Source organism: Miniopterus natalensis, chromosome 4, assembly GCF_054644295.1.
Source record: "Miniopterus natalensis isolate mMinNat1 chromosome 4, mMinNat1.hap1, whole genome shotgun sequence".
In the NCBI taxonomy this organism is placed as follows: Eukaryota; Metazoa; Chordata; class Mammalia; order Chiroptera; family Miniopteridae; genus Miniopterus; species Miniopterus natalensis.
In genome coordinates, this window is record NC_142084.1 from 79,326,567 (window position 1) to 79,350,436 (window position 23,870).

The window sequence follows — 23,870 nt, forward strand, 5'->3', positions numbered from 1 at the left end:
ACAACCGCCAAAAGGTGGAAGCAACTCAAATGTCCATCAGCTCATGGATGGATTAAAAAATGTGGTATATCCATGCAATGGAATTTTATTCAGCCATAAAAAGGAATGAAGTACTGATACATGCCATGATGTTGATAAACCTCAAAAAAACCCATTATGCTTAGTGAAAGAAACCAGACACAAAAGCCTACATATTGTACAATCTCATTTACATGAAATATCCAGAACAGGTAAATCCATAAAAACAGAACATAGATTGATGATTACCAGGGATTGGGAGGAGAGGGAAATAGAGTGACTGCTTAATGGGTACAGGGTCTTTTTAGGGAGTGATATAAATGTTTTCTAACTAGATAGAGGTTGTGGTTGTACTAAATGCCACTACACTGTTCACTTTAAAATGGTTAAGTTTATATTATATGAATTTCACCTCTCTAAAAAATTTTTTTAAAAAAAGATGGGCGCCAATAGCTCCAACGAGAGTCCCAGAGAAGGCTCTCACTGGCCCAGCTGGAGCCATCGGCCCATCACTGAACCAATCACTATGGCCAGGGCAATGCAGTCCTGTCATTGGCCAGACTTGTTCTTAAGCCCATCAACAGAGTCCCACCCAGGCCACAGGACCACAGGACTTTGAGATGAAGTCCCAAAAGAAAATATGGATGCTGCAAGGAGGGAGGGACACTGGGAAGGCAAAAATGACAACAGTTCACTATAGAGAGTCTAATCACTCAGCTGTTTTCAAGCCTGTTCTATCTCAGTGTTTCTAGCTTCCTTCTAACTTCGTATTGCTTCTCCCCTGACCCCCAGCTCCAGAGCGGAATTGGCCGGCTGATTCTGAAAGAGGAGATGAAGGCCCGGTCCAGCTCCTATGCAGATCCCTGGACCCCACCCAGGAGCTCCACCAGCAGCCGGGAGGCTCTACACACAGCTGGCTATGACATGTCCCTCAATGGCTGTAAGTGCTGCTCTGGAGGCCTGCCAGTGGGGGCTTTTTCCCCCTGCTCCATCAATGAATTTGAACTCCTATAGTCTCACCTGGTTCTAGAATACAGACTTTGCAAGGGGCTGTGTGGGGCACTAAGTAAGACCATGCTCTGCCCTGAGCAGTCACTTCTGCTTCTTGGGGTATCTAAAGCAATGACTTTCAATCAAGTTCAATCTAAACAAAAACATCTTCTAATCATCTGAATGGCTCAAAGATGTAAGGGGCTACCTCTTGATGTAGTGAGCAGCCTATCACTGGAGGTAAACAAGCAGAGAATTGGTTCAAGCACTTTGCCCTAAGTGTCCCTCACTGTAATACCATCCCTGTTCCTGGACACACACATGCTCTGTCTGCCTCCTCTCTTTCTTACCCCTGTGGGAGTCAGTCCTGCCAGGAAATCCTGTCTCAAGTCAATACTTGATAGATACCTTGTCAAGAATAATCATCTTGATATACTTGTGAATACTTAATGTGAATACTTGTGAATACAGGTCAATGCTTGATGGATAGTAACCTAATCAAGGATAATCACCCTGCCTCTAGATGAGATTAAAGATGTTAGTGGTAATGATGATAAAGCCAGTTTTATTCAGTGTTTTGTATGTGTCAGGCACTGTGCTAGTACCTTTCTGTATTATGCCATATATTCTTTACAATCACCCTATAAAGGAGACACTCCCTCCCCATTTTACAGATGAGAAAACTGAAGCATGATTAGGTAACTTGTAGGAGTTATGTATCTACTAATGGCAGAGCCAGGATAGTTCCCTATTTGACCACTGAGGGGCACTGTTTTTAACCCCTGCCTGTGGGCACCACCAATACTGCTCAAAATTCAACTCCATTCAATGGCGTCTGCGCAGCAAATATCACAGAGCACCTGCTACGCACCAGGTGCTGGGCTAGGAGCTGGGGGGGGGGGGGGATGGGGTACAAGTGCAATTGGAAACTGACCAGTGGGAAAGGAGGTAGTGAATGAGGTCCCTCCTCCCCTCCAGCCAGGGCGCCCCAGGTATGGGAGTTATGTCTGTTTGCCCCATGAACTGTCCACTATGTCTCTGAACACTGATCTCTGGCTTTTCTCTCTTGCAGCCCCTCGGTCCCACTACCTGGCTGACAGTGGTATGTTCTGCCCATCCTGCCTCTATCCCATGGTATCCTGTGAGGGCCAGAGCTGAGTCAGCTGCAGATTCCCCATAGCTGTGATGTCCCAACACAGCGCTCCTCTCAAATAGTCCACCCCATTGTATTTGTCAGCTGGTGGGCTTCAATTTTTGGTTCCAGAACCAGGGTTGACATGCCTAATAGCTCCCAGAGGGAGAGAAAGAGTATGCACCTCTCCTACCCATGTGAGCGCTTGCCTGTCTGGGTTCTGAGCTCACCACCAATTCCAGGGCCTTTGTCCAGAGCCACCCTGTGTCAGGACAGGAGTCCATCATAAGAGGCTAGATGTGTGCAGGACAAGGCCAGAAGACCATGTGAGTGGGTGCTTCGGGTGGGCCTAGAATTCTGCCAGGGTGAGATCCCTTAAGATGGTTAACTGCAAGCCTGGAGAGCAGTGGAAGGGGCTGTTGGCCTCTGGCTATGGCCTCTTTGCCCCAGGGTTGGGGAGTAATATTGGCCATTTGCAGCCAAATGAGCTCAGGGAGAGGGGTCCCCGGCTTGGCCCCCTAGTAATTGTTTTGCTTCTTCTTTTCAGATCCCCTCATCTCCAAGTCTGCCTCCCTGCCTGCCTACAGAAGAAATGGGCTGCACAGGGTAAGAGAGGATATGCAGGGACATTGCCCCCACGATGATGGCAAGTCCAGCACTAGCTCATTGCTGTGGTACTTATGGTGACTCCTTAGGGATGGAATCTGAACAAAGGCCTTGGGGCTAGAGGAGGATTAACTGAAGGAACCCAAAGGCAATGATTGCTCTCCTCCCAGTGAGCCCTATGTGAAAAGGAGTCCTCGTGGGCAAAGCTGGCGAATGCCTGGCACTGTGCTGAGCACTTTACGAGCAATAACTCGTTTACCCTGTGAGGTGGTTACTATGGAGGCATGGAGGGGTGGGGTGACTTGCTCAGGCTCTCACACCCAGTAAGTGTAGGGCTAAGAGTCAAGCCCATGGCCCGCACCTGACCGCCTGCTCCACTTGCCTGACATGCCTTGGAGCCCTCTGAGCTCTTTGATGGCCTGCAACATAAAACCTTCACAGGATCAGTGAGTTGGTTTAAGGACCTAAAGGGAATAAAAAATATATCTTGTTAGCAAGAGGGGAGGCTGTGTGACTGGACAGGTGATGGGGGAAAGCAGGGATATTGAGATAGATGTTTATTAACTGAGCACCTACTAAGTGCCAGGCACTGTTCTAGGTGCTGGGGGTCCTGCAGTGAATAAAGTTGCTGCTCCCAGGGAACCTGAGTTCTAGCTGGGGAGACAGACAACCAGCAAGTAAAGGTAGGATTTGCAGTCAAGCGATCATAAGTGCTAAGATGGAACTCAGACATGGGGGTAGGGAGAGAAGGCAGCCAGAGAGGGATGGATTTAAGCCAGGCCTGGGGGCACAGAGGGACCTCACTGCTTGAAGACCAGCAAGAGCCATCCAGATAGAAGAAAGCACAGTGTCAGAGGCCCTGGGAGGGGAGGACACGGGGCTGGCATGGAGTGAGCATGGAAATGAAACCCAACAGGGATGTCAGTAGAGCCTTGCACGCTGGTAAGGAGAGGGTTCCCAGTAACTGTGCTGTGTGACCTGACTCAGAATTGTAAAGGGATCCCTCCACTGCTGTGTGGACCAGAGACTACAGAAGGGCAGAAGTAGAAGCCATAGACCCCTTAGACTATTTCAGGGTCAAGCATATGAAAGGGATCTGAGCTGTACCAGAGATTGACAGCTGCTGTTAATCAACCTGTCCTGCTGAAGGACACACAGGCCTGTCTTCTACAAGCTCGGGGCCTGGACATTCATTCACATGACAGTTATTTATTAAAAAGTATTTTATATACCCCAGGCACCACTCCAAGTGCATGGAATACATCAGTGACCAAGCCAGACAAAAACCCATTCCCCTGGAGCTTCCATTCTTAGGAGAAACAGAAAGTAGGTAGTAAATAGTAAACAAGTCGAATTATATAGAATGTAGAAGGTAATAAGTTCAGTGGGGAAAAGGGGGGAATGTTGAGCAGGATAAGGCAGATTGGGTATCTGAGGAGAGGGCAACTTGCATTTTTAAATAGGGTTGCCAGTGCAGAGCTCATGAAAGAAAGCAGAAGATGTAATTCACCAATAAATGAATATTTATTGAGTGCTTATTATGTGCTGGGCCTGGGCACTAGGGATATGGCAATGAGTTAAATTAGCCCAACTTGAGACTGAGGCTTCTGCGAGGGCACCATGTCCCACATACCCTGGTCCATTTTCTGGACATAGGTGAGTACTTCGGGGAGGCAGAGGTGAGCTTGCCTCAGGCCAGCAATGGCTCTGTCTCCCCTGTAGACACCCAGCGCAGACCTCTTCCACTACGACAGCATGAATGCCGTCAACTGGGGCATGCGAGGTGAGTGCCGGCCTCCCCTGGAGCTCATAGGGACTTCGGATGCACTGCTCATAGATGTCGCATGACCCTCAACAAAAGATTGCTACAGACTCGGGCCCCAAGCTGGGCTCTGTCCAAACCCCAAGTTCCCACTCCCTTTCACTTCCCAGTCCCTCCCTTTTCCACTCCTCACCCCTCATCCTCTCCAGTCCCTGGCCTTGGGTGACCTCCAGGCCATCTGTCCCATCTGGATTCCCGGAGCCAGCCCAAAGTACTGTTGTCCCAGTACTGCTGAGCTGGAGTTGCTGCCAGCTGTGGGTGCAGGGAAACACTCAGAGCCAAATGCATGTTGTTCCCAGCAAAAATTCCATGAGCTGTGGGCAGTCTGCCATGAGGCTATCCCACCAGCCTCTACCAGCTCCTACATGCAGACTCAGGCAGGAGGGCAGCTCATATAAAATCTTAGAGGATCCCCCCAGAAGATGGAGGGTCTTGCCCTGTACTTTAGACTCATCTTATTTCTCTTCTAAATATCTCAAAAGTCATTTCCCCCCCCTAAAACCATTTCTCTGGATCAACTCAACCCCTATCTCCAGCCATCATGGTGCTCCTACCAGCCTTGATTTGGGATGAACTGAGCAAGCACAGGGTCTCTAAGACAGGGGCCAGTATAGTGATGCAAAGCAAAGACCAATGTGTTTCCATTTTGTGTCTCTTTTCTCTCTACAGAGTACAAGGTAAAGGGGACACATAGACCTGGGAGGTCTCTGAGACACCAGGAACTGCTGCATTGGGGACCAGCAGGAGACTGACAGCACTGTCTATGCAGGAAAGGGGACACCGATAAATAACCTCCAGGGTCCTCTTACTACCAGCATTTCCAGTTTCTTGGCTCACTTTCCCTAAATCCTTCCCCACGACTCCTGCCTCCTAAAAGTAGACAGTTCCCCGTGGGCCTCAGAGACTTTCTGGAGGCTTTCAAATCACCAAATATGAGACATTTGCATTCAGGAGGCCTTGTGCCCACATTAATGCCAAATGCCACCAAGCTTATCCCTAGCAGATCAGGGGACTCTGGGGCCTTACCTTTTGGGAAAAGGTGTCTTGGGGCTGCCAGGCAACCCCAGGGAAGGCAGACCCAGCCCTCCCTCCAGACTTTAGCCTCTGACACTTTTTGGGTAGAGGAGGGAGCCCAGACACAAAATGTGGCTGAAGGGACAAGCCCACCGCCCTCACCCAACCTGCAAGCCCCTATCCCTATCCTTTCTCCTTAGATCTACCCTTATGAACTACTGCTGGTGACCACAAGAGGAAGAAACCGACTGCCCAAGGATGTGGACCGGACACGTTTAGAGGTAAGTATAAAAACTGAGCAGGAGCCTTTGGGTCTCACCCAACTCTGGAGGGGCCAGGGAAATGAATGGCTTTGAGGTCACATAGCTTGTTGAAAAAGCAAAGGCTCCAGCCCAGCTTCTTTAGCCCGGAACTGTTCCATGATATTCTGTGCTGCCTCCTCAATTTACTTAGCATCTGTGCTACACAGGTACAGTGTGTCCCATCTGAGGTTGATGCTTCTGCAGACATAGGTAAGCTAAATTTGGTCCCCACTCTCCAAGGTCTGTAGATAAGAAGAAATTCAGCACTGGTTTTATGCAGGATTGTAGAGAAAACCAGTGCTTGTGATGGGGAGGATGGGGAGGCATCCTCCAGGACCCCAGAAGCACAGTATGCTTTACTGTGCAGAATTAAAAGCATAAGGAAGTCTAGACTCAGACTCCCTAAGTTCCAACGCTGACCTTGCCATCCCTAGGTGGGCAGCCTGGCCAAGTGACAACCTCTCTAAAGCTGAGGTCTCTCCTCTATAAAGTAGGGTGGTTGTTGTGCTTCCCTCAAGTTGCCAAGTGAACAAGACACAGAGAGCCCTTGGCACTGAGTCAGGCACTGTCCTGAGTAGTAAGCACTCCACCAATGTGTGACTGCTCTTATTCAGAGAAGACCAGTACAGCTGGGTTGGAGGACCAGGCTTCCACCAAGAGGAAGGATTTGGCTGGACTTTCAAGGTGGGCAGGTTAGGATGGATGGAGAGAGGGAGGAGAGCACCATACAGTGGGAACAGCATAAAGGCACAGAGGTGACCTGAGCATGGCAGTGGGCTTTCGAGCCGTCCAGCATACCTGGAGTGGAGTCCCAGTCCCTGGTCTCTTCTGATGCAGGTGTACCCTCTACCCTTCCTACCCCAGGGCCTCTCCATGCCTCTCCCTGGACTGCCTTTCCCATCTCACCAGCCTCCTCACTCCTCAGGGCTGCTTTCTAGTGATGCCTGTGCCCCAAGCCTCCCCCAGGATGTGTCACTCACCTCTTCTTCCAGCCTCCCCCAGCCCAGTGTCTAGTGTGCAGATCCACTTCCTCTGCCTGCCAAAGATCGTCTGTCATCTACCACATGGCCTGGATTGGGAGAGGTGTCAGGAAATGTTTGTGAATTTGAATGCAGGCTTCTAAGAGAGGAGGCTCAGCACTCTTTGGGACAGGTCGAGGATATCAACCACCTTCACCTGAACTGCAGAGGAATTCACACAGAGTAGAGAGATGGTTGGGGCAGTAGGAGGGGAATGCAAGTGCTCAGGAAGCTCTGTGAGTGCTTCCAGCTCTGGCTTGTTGGGGTAGCAGTGAGGAAGCACACGATTCCTCCCACGTGTTAACAAGGGCCTCCTTTCACTGTCTGGCAGTGAGTGTCTTCCAGTGCTGAAGGGGACAGCTCCCACAGCAGCTCCGTGGAATGCCAGCATTAAGGGATGGGAATGCTCTTTCTGGAAGACCCTTAGCTCTCCTACATCCTCCAAGGCCCCAGAAGCTCAGACCAGGGAAACACAACCTTCCCTAAACATGAGAATCACCCAGGGAGCTTTTTAAAAATACCAATACAGGCTCCACCCTAGACCGGTTAAATTGCAGTCTGGGGAAGGAGCTCAGGCATCAGTGTTTTTCAGAGACTCGTGGAAACCTCTAATGTGTTGCCTGAGCTGAGAGCACTGGGCTAGAGACACTGCCCTAGCCCCCCGTACCAGATCAGGGAGTGGACTGAATTGAGTAAATTAGCTGATATAATTGCTACTAACAGATTATCTCTGTGATTCCAGTAAGTTTTCAGGCAGGATATTTTCAGGCCACATATTTCTCTCTCAAAACAATTTTAAATTTTATTTTGAAAAATTTCAGAACTCCAGAAAAGTTGCAAGGATAAAATGAACATCCCACCTAAATGCACAAAATGTTAACATTTTGCCACATTTTAAGTGTCATATATTTCTAAATCTAAAAGCTTTTGACAATGTGTCAACTTTTAAGACTGCTTGTAATGGAGAGAGAGCAGGCAGAGCAGGCAGGAAGAAGGTAGGAGTTGGGGGTGAGGGGCTTGCCATGGAATGCAGAACAATGTTTCAATTTATGACACATTTGTTTTCATATAAGAAAGAGATGAAAGGACATTTCAGTGGGTGGATAAATATGAACAGTAGTGCCTTTTCATTGACTGGCCTGAGGAACAGCCATCCAAATCATGTGTAAAACTATTAATAGGAGGAAATACACCCTAAAATCTTGGCTATGCCTCCATTTTCTCCCAAAGGACAGAGGAGTATCATTAATCTCTACACACTCCTGAACACAGAATGAATGAATGAAGAGGGATGCAGAAAGGTAGCGTGAACCGGGATGCATCCAGGGACACTTAGGTGAAGCATAAGTCCCACCTGAATCCTGAGCAGGGGCAGCCTCTCTAGCCAGACCAGCTCCAGAGGTCCCTCTGATGAAACATTCATTCATGCATTTATCCATTCAACACATATTCATCACACACCTTCTGTGGGTCCGACGCCATTCCGGGCACAGCACATCCAAAGGAAACACAGTGACCGCTCCTGCCTCCATGTGCCCCCAGCCTACACCTCACATCCTCAAGCTGTTTCCTCTCTGTCCCCTCCCACTTCCTTTTAGCGCCACCTGTCCCAGGAAGAGTTCTACCAAGTCTTCGGCATGACCATCTCTGAGTTTGACCGGCTGGCCCTCTGGAAGAGGAATGAACTGAAGAAGCAAGCCCGGCTGTTCTAGACAGAGGCTCTATAAATATATATGCATTTATATAAAGATATATGTTAAATCTCTATACTGAAGCTCAGTATAATCCTCCTGTGTAATGGGACACGCTGCCTGCCATGAGACTTGCTTTTCTGTACTGTCAGGCAAGCCCACGTCATCAAGATATTTTTATGCTCCTTACTTTCTCTTTTCTAAATGCAATGGGGTTTGGGAAGGGATTTGAGGGGACGCCCATCCTTTTACTGGGGATCCTTTTTATACTGAAACATCTGTCCTAACTTGAGTTCCCCAAGATTCAACTCTCTTTCCTAAAGGAGGTGCCTGAAGAAGTCTCTTCTCTCTGCTTCTTGGCTCTTTTCCCAGTCTCAAGGCTGGAGGCTGACCATGCTGTTTCCACATCTTATTGGCCCCAGAGGGGCCCTCCCATGGGAGGATCCACAGTGATCGCACAGAGTCACTGAGCACCTTTGAGAGCCCTTGTAGAATTTTCTCATCACCCACAATTAGGAGCTGTCTGAGGGTGAGGCAGTTAGAAGTGTGGGCCTCGGATCTACTCCTTACAGCAGTAGCAGGAAGTGGCAGGGGCCTTGGCCTCCCCTCAGCTCTTCAGTCCTCCCTCTGTCCTTGACCTCAACCTCTCCTTGGTCCAAATCTATGACTCACAGTAGGAAAAGAAGAGGTACTGCCTTTTCTTCCACCACTTCCAACTGGCCCCTTTGCCTGGCCCTACATGGAGAACCTGAGGGGAGGAATGGGAGCCAGGAGAGGGAGAGGGAGACAGAGCAGGACGCCTATTAGAGCTGGAGCTGCGGGACCTTTTGGGACCTGCCCTCTCCCTCACTGCTCCCAGCACCTCCTGACCCTCCCCCTTTGAAGGAGAGGCCTGTTACTGCAGCCTGTGTTCTTCAGCCTTACTACAATCTATGTGCCTGACAACTCAACACGCCACGAGGCTAACATTCCCACCATAGCTCTAACCGAACAACTAGACAGACAACCTCTAACATCTCTCTCAAGGGAATATAGGCCATGTTCCAAAGAAAGGTTCCTGGTCTATGCCTGCTGGTCCTGGGCCAGGTAACCCACCAGGCCCTGACTCCCACTACAAAGTTTGCCGAGTTTTATAGGGGAAACTTTCCAAAAATGGCTGCTTATGAGATTCCAGAATGAAGCACTGCCCACACCAGTCTCGATCCTCCTGGATTCCCCCAGTGGCTGCTTCTTCTGCCCCTTTCTGGAATGGGGGGTGAATGCTTAGCCTTCTCTCCTCCCCTTTCCAGACCTTCTACTCTGAGTTGGTGATGTTTGGTGGGGTCTGTTCCTTCCTGGAGATGCCTCGAGTCAGGCAATTTTGAGGTCTTGGAGGAAGGATGAATATGTGGAAATGACAATTAGGACTCTCAAGAGGCTGGTGATATGAAGTGGCATGTAGAACTGGCTTCAACTCAACACACCCTCACTGAGCACCTGCTGATGCTGAGCACTCGCTGTATACTGAGCACTGAACGGGGGAGGGAGGTGGGAACACTGGGACGATCAGCATGGGCCCTGGTCTGAGGATGTGCCTACTATCAATGGGTATCATAAGGCACATACTCAAATGTGACGGATGTAAGGCGGAAGTGATGGGGGATGCATGAGAAAATGTTTGAGGCATTACTGAAAAGGCAGGTGCGGTTGGCACAGACGAAGGAGAGCATTCTAGAGGAGGCTGCATTTGAGCGAAGTTAGGGAAGTATCTTTGTAAACCGGGAGGAGGCTGTAACTTGAAAGGGTGAAAGCATGAGGGGCCGGAAGGGAGGTCTAATATGCTCTTATTTAAAATATCAACCCTCTCTGTTACTTCTCTTTATGGCCAATGTCTTTCAACTCTCCTGACCCTTTAGAAATGTCCCCAGCCAGATGCAATCATTGAAACTGCCTCATTATCACTGGTTGAGAACTTGGCAAGATTTGAAGGGCTTTTGTTATTGTTGGATATTTTTGTTTCCCATAAAGGCACATGATTTCAACCCAGACCTGTGTCCTTCTGTCGTTTGTAGTGGGAGTGGAAATGAGTGACATGGGAAGAGGCTGGGCCATGCACATTTTTTTTTCCAAAATAAAAGAGTCTAGAGAGCAGCTCTGCCTTGGCCTTAGTTCTCCTTCTATAAAATAAGAAAATTTGATAAGGTAAGCATCACCCAGATTGGTTCCTGCGGAACATGGGGTCCTGTAAGATGGTAGAGGATGGTCCAGATAAGATTTTGTGATCAAAAATAATAATAGTAGTAATAGTTCCTCATTAGTAAGTACTAGTAATGAGCCAGGTTCTTCGCTGAGGACTTTACATCCACCATCTCACTTAAGCCTCTGTAACAACCCCAGAGGTAGCCTTTATTCTTATCTCTGTCTCCCAGATGAGGAAACAGCTTTGAAGAGGGTGCCTAATTACTGTGGTAGAGCCAGGAACCATTCCAGCTGCCTGCCTGGAGAGACCAGCTTATCTATCCACTCTTATCAGTCAGGATGTTTTCAGCTCCATGTAAAGAGTACCTTCTTAGGAGTGCCTTAAACAATGAGAACACACATTGTCTTGCATAGCCAGAAGTCCACGGTACAGGGCTAGTCAATTAGGCAGCTCAGTGACTCCACCAGGAGCCCAGGGCTTTTTGTATCTCTTTACCATCAGCACATTGGCTTGTGTCCTCTGTGACTCCAGCCGTCATGTTCTCATTCAGCCACATCAAAAAACAGGAAAGACATTTCCCTTTGTGTGTCTCTTTTAATCAGAAAGACCTTCCCAGAACTCCTCAGTAGACTGCTCTCCAGGTCCCACTGGCCAGAACTAGGGAATAGACCCGTGACCTTGTTGCAAAGAAGGCTGGGAAACTGAGCATTTGGCATTTTCAGCCTCTCTGGTAGGAGGCAGGCATCTTGCTAACAAAGAGAAGCAGGGCAGACCAGGAATAGCCTCAGGGTAAGTGAATCACAGTGTCTCTGCCACAGCTACTGTCTCCCCCCTCCCCCCTTAAAGACTCACAATGCACACTGCCAAAAGTCTGCAAAGTCCTACAGTAACTTTGTTTAATCCAATGATTCATAAACTACTTTGACAAAACTGTTTAAGAAATGTAGACTTCTCATATTTCATCTATTCTAAGATACACATTTTCTTCATATCTTAACATCTCTGAAGATGAAATGTGGTTCAAAAATGGCTCCTTTCCTGACCTCTCATTCTGTGATTCTTCTAAGTATCATCCCTGCAGCAGCCCCTCCAGACAGGTGGCTCAAATGTGCAAAAGGATACTCAAGAATGTTACTTTGCTCCCTGCCTATACATGCATCCAACAAATATTTACTTATTGAGTATATGCTGCCAGGCAGGAGCAGAAGGATCCTGGAATGTGTAAGGCAGGTGTGAGCTCTTGTGTAGTACCGGTCTAGAGGAGAAAACAGACTGTAAATAAGTAAACAAAGAGATGGTACAAGAAGATAACTGCTACAGAGACAACAAATAGGGTGCCAGAGAGAGGAGCAGAAAGGAATTCACTTCATACATTTACTTAAGGGTGAAAAGGGATAAGTGGGGGTGGGAGTACTCTAGGCATAGAGAACATGTGCAAAGGCACTGGGGTGGGTCCGAGCTTGATGTATTTAAGAAACTAAAAGTGCCAGTGAGGAGAGAGTAGAATAAGTGAAACAAGTGAAGGGGAGAGTGAGATTAGAAGAAGTGAAAGGCAAGCAGGTGCTGGAACATGCAGAGGGTCTAAAAGAACACCTCTTATTCATTCAGACTTTGTGGAGATTCTCTGGCTTGCATTGTGGTTGTTAATATACCTGATGCAGGGAGAATCACTCTCAGCCTTGCAACTAAAGTGTACTCCCCAACCAGCAGCACTGGAGTCACCTGGGAGCTTGTAAGAATTGTTGTATCTCATGTCCCATTCCCAACTTACGCAATCTGTCTCTGCATTTTAATAAGATAATAATCATTCATATTTTAATGACATACACAGTGAAGTTTGAAAAGCACTGTTCTAAACTATCATCCTTTCATGGACAAACACACCAGCATTTTGTGTCAGGCTTAATGAAGTTCTAGAAAGGAGCCCTTTCCCCATGCATATAACCTTTTTGGACACTGGGGGGCAATCTTACATTAATAAAGCAGAACACAATTGGGGGAGGGGGCGCAGAAATCACAGGAGGTTAGAGTGTAATGTCAATACTGTGGCCACGTTTTGTAGCCAAGGAAACAGGCCCACTGCGCGTTTGAACAGATCAAGACTAGCAGCCAGTTCCACTGTGCCTGGGGCCGCTCATCCGCATCGGGCACCTGGCGCAGAAACGTGGGGACCGGCTGTAGAAGGTGTCAGCAGCTGCAGCTAGCCACTGAACAGAGCCAAACATGGAGCAGACAGGCTTAAAATTTAAGGAGAACAAAGCACTGCTAAAGTCCATAGCAATTAGCATGGCAGAACTTTGCCAACTCTGTTAATGCCCCATGTGGAATTAAGTTTTAAATGCTTCATTCCACATCAGACTTCGAGCTGCTAAAAACCTTGACTACACAGTGATAAACACCTGCTTTTTCATACACAGCTATAAGCTGCTGCCAAGCCATTCAGAAGCCCTAGCTTGAGGCTCTTTTAAATAAATAAAACCCAGAAGCTGTGAAGATGAGGGCCAGCCTCTCACTACCACCCCAGGGCCTACTTGTCTCTTCACTGGGCCTGGTCCAATGGGCACAGAGAGGGATACAGGCAAGAGAAATCCAGGCCTGCAGTCACCCCCGTGGCTAGTCCTCAAGGCAAATTAGGGCCAGGTGTGCAGATGAATCAGGTCAAAAAAGTCAAGTGACATCTATGCCCATGACTGAAAGTGCTTCTTTCTCAAGGAGAACTACCCCAGTGTTTTCCAAATCTCAGTCATTCAAATACCACCCTCATAATATTCATAAAATTTATTTATTTACTCAGTGCTACTTATATAATACTTTTCTTTCAAATAACTCATACCCGATATTTCTATTTTAAGCAACATCATTGAAATTATGGGTTTGTAAGGACTGGTTCTATGTTTTTGATACAAATTCAGACAAAGTCATCAAATTTTTACATATGTTGGCCTGTGTAACATCTGCGTTTATCTCACATCTTCACCAATAGTCTGGAGAATTCCATACTTCAGGAAACACTGTTCTCTTTGATAGAAGTGGAAAAAGAAGAGATGTGTATTCCCTCAATTTCTTAATGACGACTGGCCTTTGGGGAGCCAAAGGGAAAACTAGTGGAAGGTGCCTTGGAGAGAAAACACAAGCTACTCTGAAAATCAAACAGGGTCTGGTTAACCCCGTCCACCTCAGGGAGCCAAGATTATCATGTATCACTGGTTGGTCCTGGGGCATCATGCAAACAGGAAGTCCCTGGACCTTGCTAAGGTTTTCACTGGACAGAGTGTCTTCCCCGGCTGCTCTGGGTGGTAAAACCTTTGCCTCTGTAGGCACCTCCATGAGCTTCAGCAGGGACGTTATAGCACCATGGCTGGACTCAGCCTCAACATTTACCAGGCACAGGTTATAGGTTGAAATGTGCCCCCCTCCCCTAAAATAAATCCGTATGTTGAAGCCCTAACCCCCATTACCTCAGAATGTGGCTGTATTTGGAAATAGGGCCTTTAAAGACATGATTAAGTTAAAATGAGGCTACCAGGGTAGGCCTTAATCCAATTTGAGTGAGGTCCTATGCCCAGGAGATTAGGGCACAGGGAGAGACGCCAGGGGTGTATGCACAGAGGAAAGACCACATGAAGAGGCAGCAAGAGTGCAGCCATCTGCAAAGCAAGAAGAGAGGCCTCAAAGGAAACCAACCCTGCTAACACTTGCTCTTGGACTTCCAGCCTCCAGAACTGTCAGAAAATAAATGTCCACTGTTTAAGCCACCCAGTCTGTGGTATTGTTATGACAACCCTAGCAAATTAATACAACACATGCATTTAGCTAAAACTTGCAAATAGGAATAAAAGCACTATTTCATAGGGTGGTAAGGATGGAATGATGTGCTTCAGGGACAGTACCCAGCTGCAGGGGAGGTGTGCCTATGACCCCACAGCATCTCCCTCTTTCTTAGGTCAGGTGGTTTACCCAGACTGCCAGTGCCCCATCTGGGCAGGTGCTGGAACTACAGGGAGAGAGGCATGCCTTTGTCACAGGCAATCTCTGCTACCAAGGCGTGCAGACCTGCAGCAGCGAGGCCTTCTTTGCCAGGTTGGAAGAGACCAGGCAGTGTGACGATGAAGACTCAACAGAGGAAGGTGGGAGACTGAGAGAAAGCAGCAACTGCTCTGTTTGCATTTCTGGCCATCTGAGCTTGCCTTAAAGCCAACTTTGCCTCTTCAACTCCCTCAATACCCTCGGAGCAAATAAAGTCCCTTTTTGTTTAAGCTGCTTTGAGCTGTGATTCCATCACTTGCCAACAAAGGAGTCATGAAAAACACACGGGCTTCCAGAGTGAATTAACACTGACAGTGGAGTCTCACATACACACCTTTGCTGTCTGTGTGAGGGGGAGTGATGACAGTTTAAATAGTGCAGGCATCTGACCCTGAGGGATCATGGGATGGGAGGTAAGACTCACCAGAGCAGCCAAGTGAATATACATGAAGGGGTCAAAATCTGCCTCGGTCAGTCACTGAAAAGTGCATGTAGGGCCTGGGCCCAAGGGCTTTTTTGTACTCAAAGCCCTCGTGTGGATAAAGAATTTATTGTCATACAAAAGAAGTGTGACAGCGTCTCTAACACAGAGTCTTACCCACTTGGATCTGGAGAAATTGTCCCAAGCAATGTGTCCTTCTGACAAAATAATAACATAATCAAGTGTTCCTGCAGAGAAGGGGGAACCGGGCAGAATCTAATGGTTTTATTTACAAAAAGTACCCTGCAGGGGGCAGACTGGGTGTGTGGCTGGGACTTCAGTAGCCCTCAACAATTCCTTAAGCATCTGATGTCTTCAGAGGAAATGCACTGTGATTACAGTAATAACTTATACTTCTGATGGTGGGCCAGGCCCTGCACTAAGTGCTTAACAGGTCTAATTTAATCCTCCGGGCATCTCTTTTATCCTCATTTTACAGGCGAGGAAACTGAGCCTTTGATAAGTAGTTCATTCAAGGTTTCACAGCTGTAGGCGGCACAGTCTGAACTTGAACTCAGGGATGTCTCGGCCCAAAGCCCACATACTTGACCACTGCACAACAACTCTCTAAACAGAGGGATTTGGAGAGAGCTTCCTCTGGGCCAGGCAAGGCACCAAGCACTCTACATGTATACATGCCAAATTTAAGCCTCACAATCACCATGTGAGGGAAGTGCTATTAGCCCCAATTTTTAGATGAAGCATCCGGGGTTCAGAGAGATTGAAGATTGTGCTCTTAACTGGGTATCAAACTCAGATCTACCTAGTTGCAAAGTCATGCTCTTTGTGTCCCAGAAACTGAAGAGAGTGACATTGTAGGGGCAGGAGTGAGGTTCTGGTGTCATTGAGTCTAGAGCCCTGGGCACTACTCTTGGTTTTACCCCTAAGGTCTTGTGTGATTTCAGGCAAGAATTCCTCTGTTGGCCTCAGTCTCCTCATCTGACAAATGAAAGCACCAGATGGGCTAATCTCTCAGGCTCCTCTCAGATCTAAAGCTTTTCTAGTTTCAGATTTAAGAAATTCACTTTGGATCTCTGTACCCTGGTGTCAGCCTGATGCCTAGAGGTGAAGATGGGTGTGCAGCTCAGCCTTTCAGAAGAGAGCTAGTCCGTGCTGTACTGTTAAGGGTTGGGCATCACCTCAGCCCTCAGGGTGGAGGCACTCAGCTGGACAGACTCCCAAGAACTCTTCCTGGGTCCACAATTTCCCTCAGGGTTCCACATGGGGAGGCTATAGGCCAGATTTAGCCCACAGGGGTGTTTTAGTTGGCTCTTACAATATTTTTAATCAACTGGTATTAGTTACCAACATTTCTACATCAAAAGAGATTTTAGACTAAAATCTGGATTTATGGATTCTTCTGAAAAGTCTGAACATCTGGCCACTTCGGGCCCATGCTCCCACTGGCCACAATGGCCCAGGGTGCTGGCCACTGGCCTCTCAGCTGAGACAAGGGGTCCTGCTTTGCCACTACCCCCAGTGCTCCCATGGCCAGCTCACACACACCTTCCCTGCCTGGCCCTATAGCATTTCAGTCTGTGAGCCTCATTTAAGGAACCAAGCGTGCTCTTTTCTGGAGGAAGGGCCCAAAAGGAGGGGGTGGGCTTCGTGCAGCATTTGGGCATTTAAAAAGCTCCTTTGCCTCCAGATACAACCAGTGCGCTGGGCTCTGTTGACTACTGAGGCTAAGCCCTGCATCCTGGGTGTAGGTAGGAGCCCCTGCCCTGAACAGAAACTGAAGGTACGACAAAAGGAGGAGCTTTCATCCATCTCTGGAACTCTCTTTCCCCCAGCAGCTGCCACTCAGATCTCTATCTGCTTTCCGGGGCCCAGGGTGGACTAGCAAGCATGTGTTATTTCCCTGGACAGGGTTATAATGGCAACATTGTGCTGAGTGGAACAAGAGAGGTTTTCATCCAAGAACCAGCATTGAGCAGACATTCGAGTAGGGGGTTTTGGGGCTCACCCTACACAAAGGAGCTCAGGAGAGGGGGCCTGAGCTGAGGAGAAGCCCCATGAGCTGGGCTGCATGTCTACAATAGCATGCAATGAGGGTGGAAAGCACAAAAGCACTGCTCTCAGAACACCTCATTGCAATGTCATTTCCCTCTGCAAATAAATAAGCAAATAAACAATCCCAGAGGCTAAATGACCCTCTCCACCCCATGACACATGCATCCATAGAAGCCTCTTGAGTGCTTGAGCATTTACTCACTAACTAACTCCACAAGATACTTACTAGGTGCCAGGCACTGCGCTAAGGATCTAGCAGTAAGACACAGCACCCACCCCTGCACTGTCTGCAATCTGGGGGCCAGGGAGAGGTAAGGAGAGAAGTAAGTAGGAAATTCTATACTGATGGCTCAATGGAAGAACTGAGAGTCACACAGTGACGGAGTAAGCTAAAAAAATTCAGACTTGAACCCCTAACCTGTGGTTTTTCTTCCTCTTCCCAACGTCTCCTGAGATCAATGCTTGTCTCCTCTGAGGGGCTCAGTGAAGAAGGCACCCTAGATACCATATAAGGAATTTGGATTCTACACTGAAGGCAAGAGGTAGCCATCACATATTTTAGGGGGGATCTGATTAGGAACATGGAATGGTCACTCTGGTGGCCAGGGTGGAAGCAGACCTGGGGGCAAGTGACAAGACAGAAGGAGGGAGTATGTTTCTCTCACTGGGACAGAGAACCTTTAGCCTCCAAATTTTCCTTTCCCAGGGCTTCCCAGTTCCACCTGATAAGCTAAGAATGAGACTGGAGAGTATCATTTGTTTTCACAAGACTGGCAGCATGAGGGAGTTGAAAGCTTTCTTCCTGGTATTGTTCCCAGGGACCGAATTTGATACCATTTTTACTGAGCAGAAGTTCTTCACACAGAATTCTTTAGACAAGCACCAGGCGAACCTGGAAGACTTGGTGCTGAGCAAGAAGGAAAGTGAAGCTATGAGGCAGATCCTAAAAATCCTTTCCAGACAGTTGTACTCTAACGGGGAAATGGGAAGGAGAGAAAGCCAGGCATCTAGAGACTGCCTCTCCACCCTCTCCCTGTGCTTCCCACTGGACACCCCACAGTCCAGCCAAACCAAACGGTGTGGCAGACATATCCTGCAGTTTTCTATCTCTATGTCTTTGTTCTTACTGTTTTCTCTGCCTGTAACGTTATCTCCTCAATGCAGGCCCACCCAAATGTCTGTGTTCTAGTACTGTCACCATAATCAGTAAGAAATTCTTGCTTTGTCTTGATGGACTCAAAAAGCACTTTATCTCTACTCTGGTGCTTCACACATAATAATTTGTAAATAAATTATTTTGTATGTATTTATTTCCTAGATTGTAGATTCCTTGAAGAGATTATTCCTACCTAGTGTTAGTTCTCCCAAAAGAAACTTACACAGTGTGCAATAAATATTCTTAAGTGAATTGATGAAAAGTGGGTATAGCTTTTAGGGTTACTCTAGACTTCATTAAAGGAAAAGTACAGAAAAAATATGTAATTATTCCTCATCCAAAACCCACACGTAGCCAGCCAGCTTCCTCATCCTGCATTCAGTTTTCCTGACAACCAAGCTGTAGTCAACTTAGTCAACAGTGCCACCCAGTGGACATTGGGTAATTATCTAAACCAGAACCACTATACCTTCAGGGCAACTTCTTTTTGTTAATCCTTAGAACTGTGCACAGACACAGTGTTCTCCGGTTTTTACATCTTTTCCAGATCACGGTTCAGTTAATCCATCCCACAGATTCTTCTACAGATACATATAAATCCTTCTTAGCCTTTTTGACTTTACTTTTCCAATTCTCTGATAAACCTCCAAAGTTCCTGAAAGTTGCTGGAAGTTAATCTACCCAAGCCTCCATGAGTTTCTGCAATAGTTATGATCTCTATTTTTAAAATTATTTCAAGTGAAATATTATGTTTTTAAAAGTATTAACGGACTAGCCTGAGAACTAACTACAATTTATAGCCTTAATTCCAAGTATTTCAGAGTTCAAACAGTGAACTTTTGGAACTTCATCCACTTCTAAATTGTTGGTTGTCAACTTTAGAATTTAAACTGACCTTTTCAAATTGGAAAAGTGGGCAGGAACAAAGAGGAACTTGGAAAATAATAATGGCTCACATTTTTATAACTATTTATGGTTTAGAAAGTGGGTTTGTATCATTTCATTTGCCCTGAGAACAGTCTTGTGAGTTCAGTATGAGGTTTCCCCCAGGACAGATGAGCAAGCAAGCCTCATAGGTTGAATATTATATATTTAGAAAGTAGTAGAGCAAGAGCTCACACACGTTTCAGGCTCAAATCCCATTGTTGTTTTTTTTCACTACACCACATTTCCTCTGAGTGCTCACAGGCACACTAAACAAACTGCCCATGCAATTTTGCAAAGCCAACGTTAATTTCAACCTGCCCATAAAAGCAATGGAGAAAAAATTCCCGGTCCAGTAAAGTGCAGGATGCTCTTTCTCAGGCCCTTCCTTGTCTCTCTGCCTTTGCATAAGGTGTTGTTTAATTATTATTACTTCACTCCTCTTTCACACCATTACTGACACCAGCATAGCACCTGGTCCACTGTCTGGCACTAGAAGCTGCTCAGGAAAGACCTGTCGACTGAAAACGATAAACCCAAAGCCAGGAAATGGGTGGCAGCTGCAAAGAGAGGTTTTGATACCATGGGGGGGGGGGGGGGCGCTCTAATGGTCTCCGGCAAAATGAAGACGACATGGGCTAGGAGATACGATATAGTGAGCCCCCCATCACTAACGGAGAGCAAGCAGAGCTGAACACCGCCTTGGTTCGGGCTGGAGTAGGACGCGTGGCGCGGGAACGAAAGCGCAGCAACCGGAAAGTGAGCCCTCCCTGCCTAAGCGGGAGGGGCGTGCGGGCCTGCGGAAGGGAGGGCGTGGCACCGGCGAGTGCGGGACGGCGGACACCGGCCCGCGGCCCTGGGGGCGAGGCGTGCTCCGATTCTATTCCGGGAGAGGCGTGGAGGGGCGGGCGGGGGTGCCGGGCAAGCATCCTGTCTGGGGGAGGGGACACTCGGAGGGCGCTCCCGTGGGGCGGACTGGAGAGCGCGGTGCGCCCGCCGCCGCCAGCGTCGCCGGAGCCACTGCAACCTGTGCCGCCCACCCCGGGGATCGGCCGGCGCCATGGACCGAGGCCGGGGTAAGAGGAGCCGCAGCGGCCGCACTTGTTGCTGCGCGGGGCGGGGAAGGGAGACGGGGCGAACAAGAGGCCAGAGAGGAGAGGGGAGAGAGGAGCGGTGGGGCGGTGGGGGGGTGGGGGATGGAAGGCAGGTGCCTCCTGCTGCCCCAGGCAGCCCGGGGTTGGTTAGTTCTGGGGCTGAGTGGCCTCCTGTGTCTAAAACCAACGTTTCATACACTCAGTCTTAACTTCATAAAAGAATCCCCCACAAAATTCCTGAGTCCCGCGGGCTTTCCCACTCCATCCCCCTCAGGAAGGGTACAATAAGGTTGACAGGTTATAGTTCAGAAACACCCCGATTGTGAAGACCCCACTGTGCGTCTGGGGAGAAGCCCCAGGAGACGGAAGCCCGCAGCTGCCTAGGGCATTGGGAGGAGAAAGCAGGCATGCATGGGTGTCTGAGCCCTGGCTCTGTTCCCGACAAGCTGTGTGGCCTTAGCCCAGTCCCTTCTGCTCTCAGGGCTAGTTACAACGTTGGACTACATAGTCTTCCTTCCTGCTTGAACTCTCAGGAGATGAGTGTATTTGATAGAAGTTTCACAAAAGTGGTGGGGCTTGCAGAAATTGGAACTGACATGAGAAAAGAGAGCAGCGTTCATAGGGGGCTGTGCTTAAGAAACGGCCTAGACATCTCAAAGAGCATGAGTCTGTAAAAGAGGTGCTTGCTTGGACATGGGGATTGTGTCTAAGGCTGGGACACCAGGGTCCTAACCCCCCACCTCTTGGATCCAAAGAGATCACAGGTGTGAATACAGTTGGTAAATTGGTGAGTGTGGTGCCAACAAAAGAAGCATTATTATTATTGTTCATGGAAAATTCTTCCCCCTCCCTACAATAATCTTGCACCCTTCATCTGCCTGTTTGCTGTGCTGAGGCCACCAGGGGGGGAAAGGAGTGACCAGGGGTGTGGAAGCAATTAGGAGGGCACTGGGGGCAGGGACTTGTGCATAAGCAAGTGTCAGGGTAACCTTCCCTACACTCCCATTTGAGATAAAGCCAGAGTTCTGAGGGCTATAGAGGACCCCTGTCTCCCAATTCAAGATTTATAAAGCACCGTTATATAGGAGATTATATAAAGATTTATAGGAGTCACCGTTAACTGACTCCTCGACACATCTGCAAAGAGTATACATACTCACAGGGGAAGAAAAAGAGAAAGAGAAAAGAGGCACCTCTAATGTCCCTCAGTCCTCTGTCCCCACCTCCCACTATCATATATCTAAAGCAGAGCACTACCCCCCATCCCATTACCCCCCACAAACTGTCAAATTTCACACTGTCTGGTTCCCAGTACAAAAATCCATAACTAGCTTGCCCATAACTATGGAGAGCAGACTATGTCCTCCTCAGACACACCAAGGGTGACAATGATTCACTTAGTTTTAAATACTTAATAAACGACCGGCCGGCATGGTTCAGCAGTTGAGCATCCACCTATGATCCAAGAGATTGCAGTTTGATTCCTGGTCAGGGCACATGCCTGGGTTGCAGGCTCAATCCCCAGTAGGGGGCATGCAGGAGGCAGCCAATCAATGACTCTCATCACTGACATTTATATCTCTCTCCCTCACCCTTCCTCTCTCTGAAATCAATAAAGATATATTTTTTTAAATAAAAAATAAAAATAAATACTTAATCGCTTCTCGGACTTTTGGCTAAGATCAAGTGTGAATACTTAATAACTAATGCTTCACTTCAGAAGGCTGCCTCCAGAGCACTCTTGCCAGGAAGCCGGACTTCCCAGGAATTTGTTAGGACTCAGAATGTTCCAGGGCTCTGGCCCTTTCCCCCACTACAGGCTTTCCAAGGCTACTTTCCTTCTTCCCAGTTCTCATCACAATGAGCCATAGCTAAGAGTTAGTTATCTAACTACCTGGTAGTGTCTACCTCCCCTACCCCGCTGTAAGCTTCCAGAGGCTGGGAGTGGATCTGTGTGGACACTCCGCTGATACAATGCCTGGCACACAGTAGGAAGCTCACTAACAGGGGTTCAGTTAGTGCATTAGTAATATAAAACATACTTTGTAGTGCACCTCAGGTTTATTGTAATGCTGGTTTTTTTAAAAAGAATATTACTAAGTCCTCACGTCAGAACAGTTCTTTGTGACTTGTAAAGGCTTTCTCAAAATGCCAGCAAAGTAGATGGGCCACACAAGACCTGGTTATCTGTCTAGATCCCTAGTTGTAGTTGTCTGCCATGATAAATTACTGCAAACACTATGAATGAAAGCAAAACATGACTATTAATTAGAATGCAAAATCTGTGTGTATTTTTAAGATAAAACATGAGACTTGAAAAATCATTCCAGCGGACATTTCTTGCTGTGCCCCTGTCCCCAGGTGGGTGTGTGCATACCATTCTGTTGTCAAGAAAGGTTTCAGAAGTGCAGGTCTCATTTCAACCCCGTACCTACCACATGGGGAGTGGGACAGTTATGCCCAGGACACCGTGGAGGAAACCACACTTCAGTATTAGTAACAATAACAACTGAAATCATTAAGCTCTTACCATGCACCAGGCACCATGCTCAGCTTTTTCCATGGCTACTCTTGGAACAAGTGATAGGATGGGGGCTATGATCATAGGAAAGCAGGCTTGGCAGGTATATTAGACAGCTAGGGTTGCCTAAATACCATAGGCTGGATGGCTTAAAGAGCAAACATTTATTTTCTCACAGTTTAGGAGGCTAGAAGTCCAAGATCAAGATACCAATACAGTCGGTTTCTGGTGAGACCTTTTTTTGGAGCTTGTAGATAGCTGCCTTCTCACTGTGTCCTCACATGGCCTCTTTTCTGCATACACGGAGAGAGAAAGAGCTCCAGTGTCTCTTCCTCTTCTTAAAAGGACACCAGTCTTAGGGGATTAGGGGCCCACCTTTATGACCTCATTTAACCTTAAATATCTCCCAAAATACCCTATCTCCAAATATAGTCACATTGGGGGTTAAGGCTTCAACATACGAATTTGGGGGTGGGGGTGGGAGATACAATTCAGTCCATAACAGCAGGGGTTAGGTCACTGACATTAACTTGCATAGTCATGCACCATGAGAGGAACAGAGCTGGGTTAGAACTAAAGTCCTGAGTGTAAGCTTGCTTCTGACTGCCTCCATGGTGGCAGCTAACCTGCCCAAGCCCTACAGCAGGGCTTGGATGCCAAATCTGGCTACAAGCCCCGGCGCCTCCACTCCCAGCGGCGGCACTGTTCAGATCTTCAGTAGCAACTATAGCATCAAAGTCAACTGATTGGAGAATGGAAACAAACCTGGGAAGTAGGATTTCTCTTCTAATAGTGTATGTATCTTCCAATGAGTAAAGCAGGATTCATGTGATGTAGTAACAGACTTCGAAAAGACATAATAAAATTCGCCTAGCAAAGGTA

The 23,870-nt window shown here is 47.8% G+C and overlaps 1 protein-coding gene across 1 annotated transcript in view; it reads left to right on the forward strand.

The window, feature by feature from the left end:
- Positions 1-10,643, forward strand: part of ABLIM3 (actin binding LIM protein family member 3) — a 101,597-nt gene extending 90,954 nt beyond the window's left edge. The window contains exons 18-24 of the mRNA XM_016210616.2: positions 811-958; positions 2,081-2,110; positions 2,688-2,746; positions 4,469-4,529; positions 5,238-5,245; positions 5,783-5,863; positions 8,502-10,643. Coding sequence (XP_016066102.1) covers positions 811-958; positions 2,081-2,110; positions 2,688-2,746; positions 4,469-4,529; positions 5,238-5,245; positions 5,783-5,863; positions 8,502-8,615 — 501 coding nt within the window. The 3' untranslated portion in view covers positions 8,616-10,643. The remainder of the gene's footprint in view (positions 1-810; positions 959-2,080; positions 2,111-2,687; positions 2,747-4,468; positions 4,530-5,237; positions 5,246-5,782; positions 5,864-8,501) is intronic.
- Positions 10,644-23,870: the final 13,227 nt, after the last annotated feature.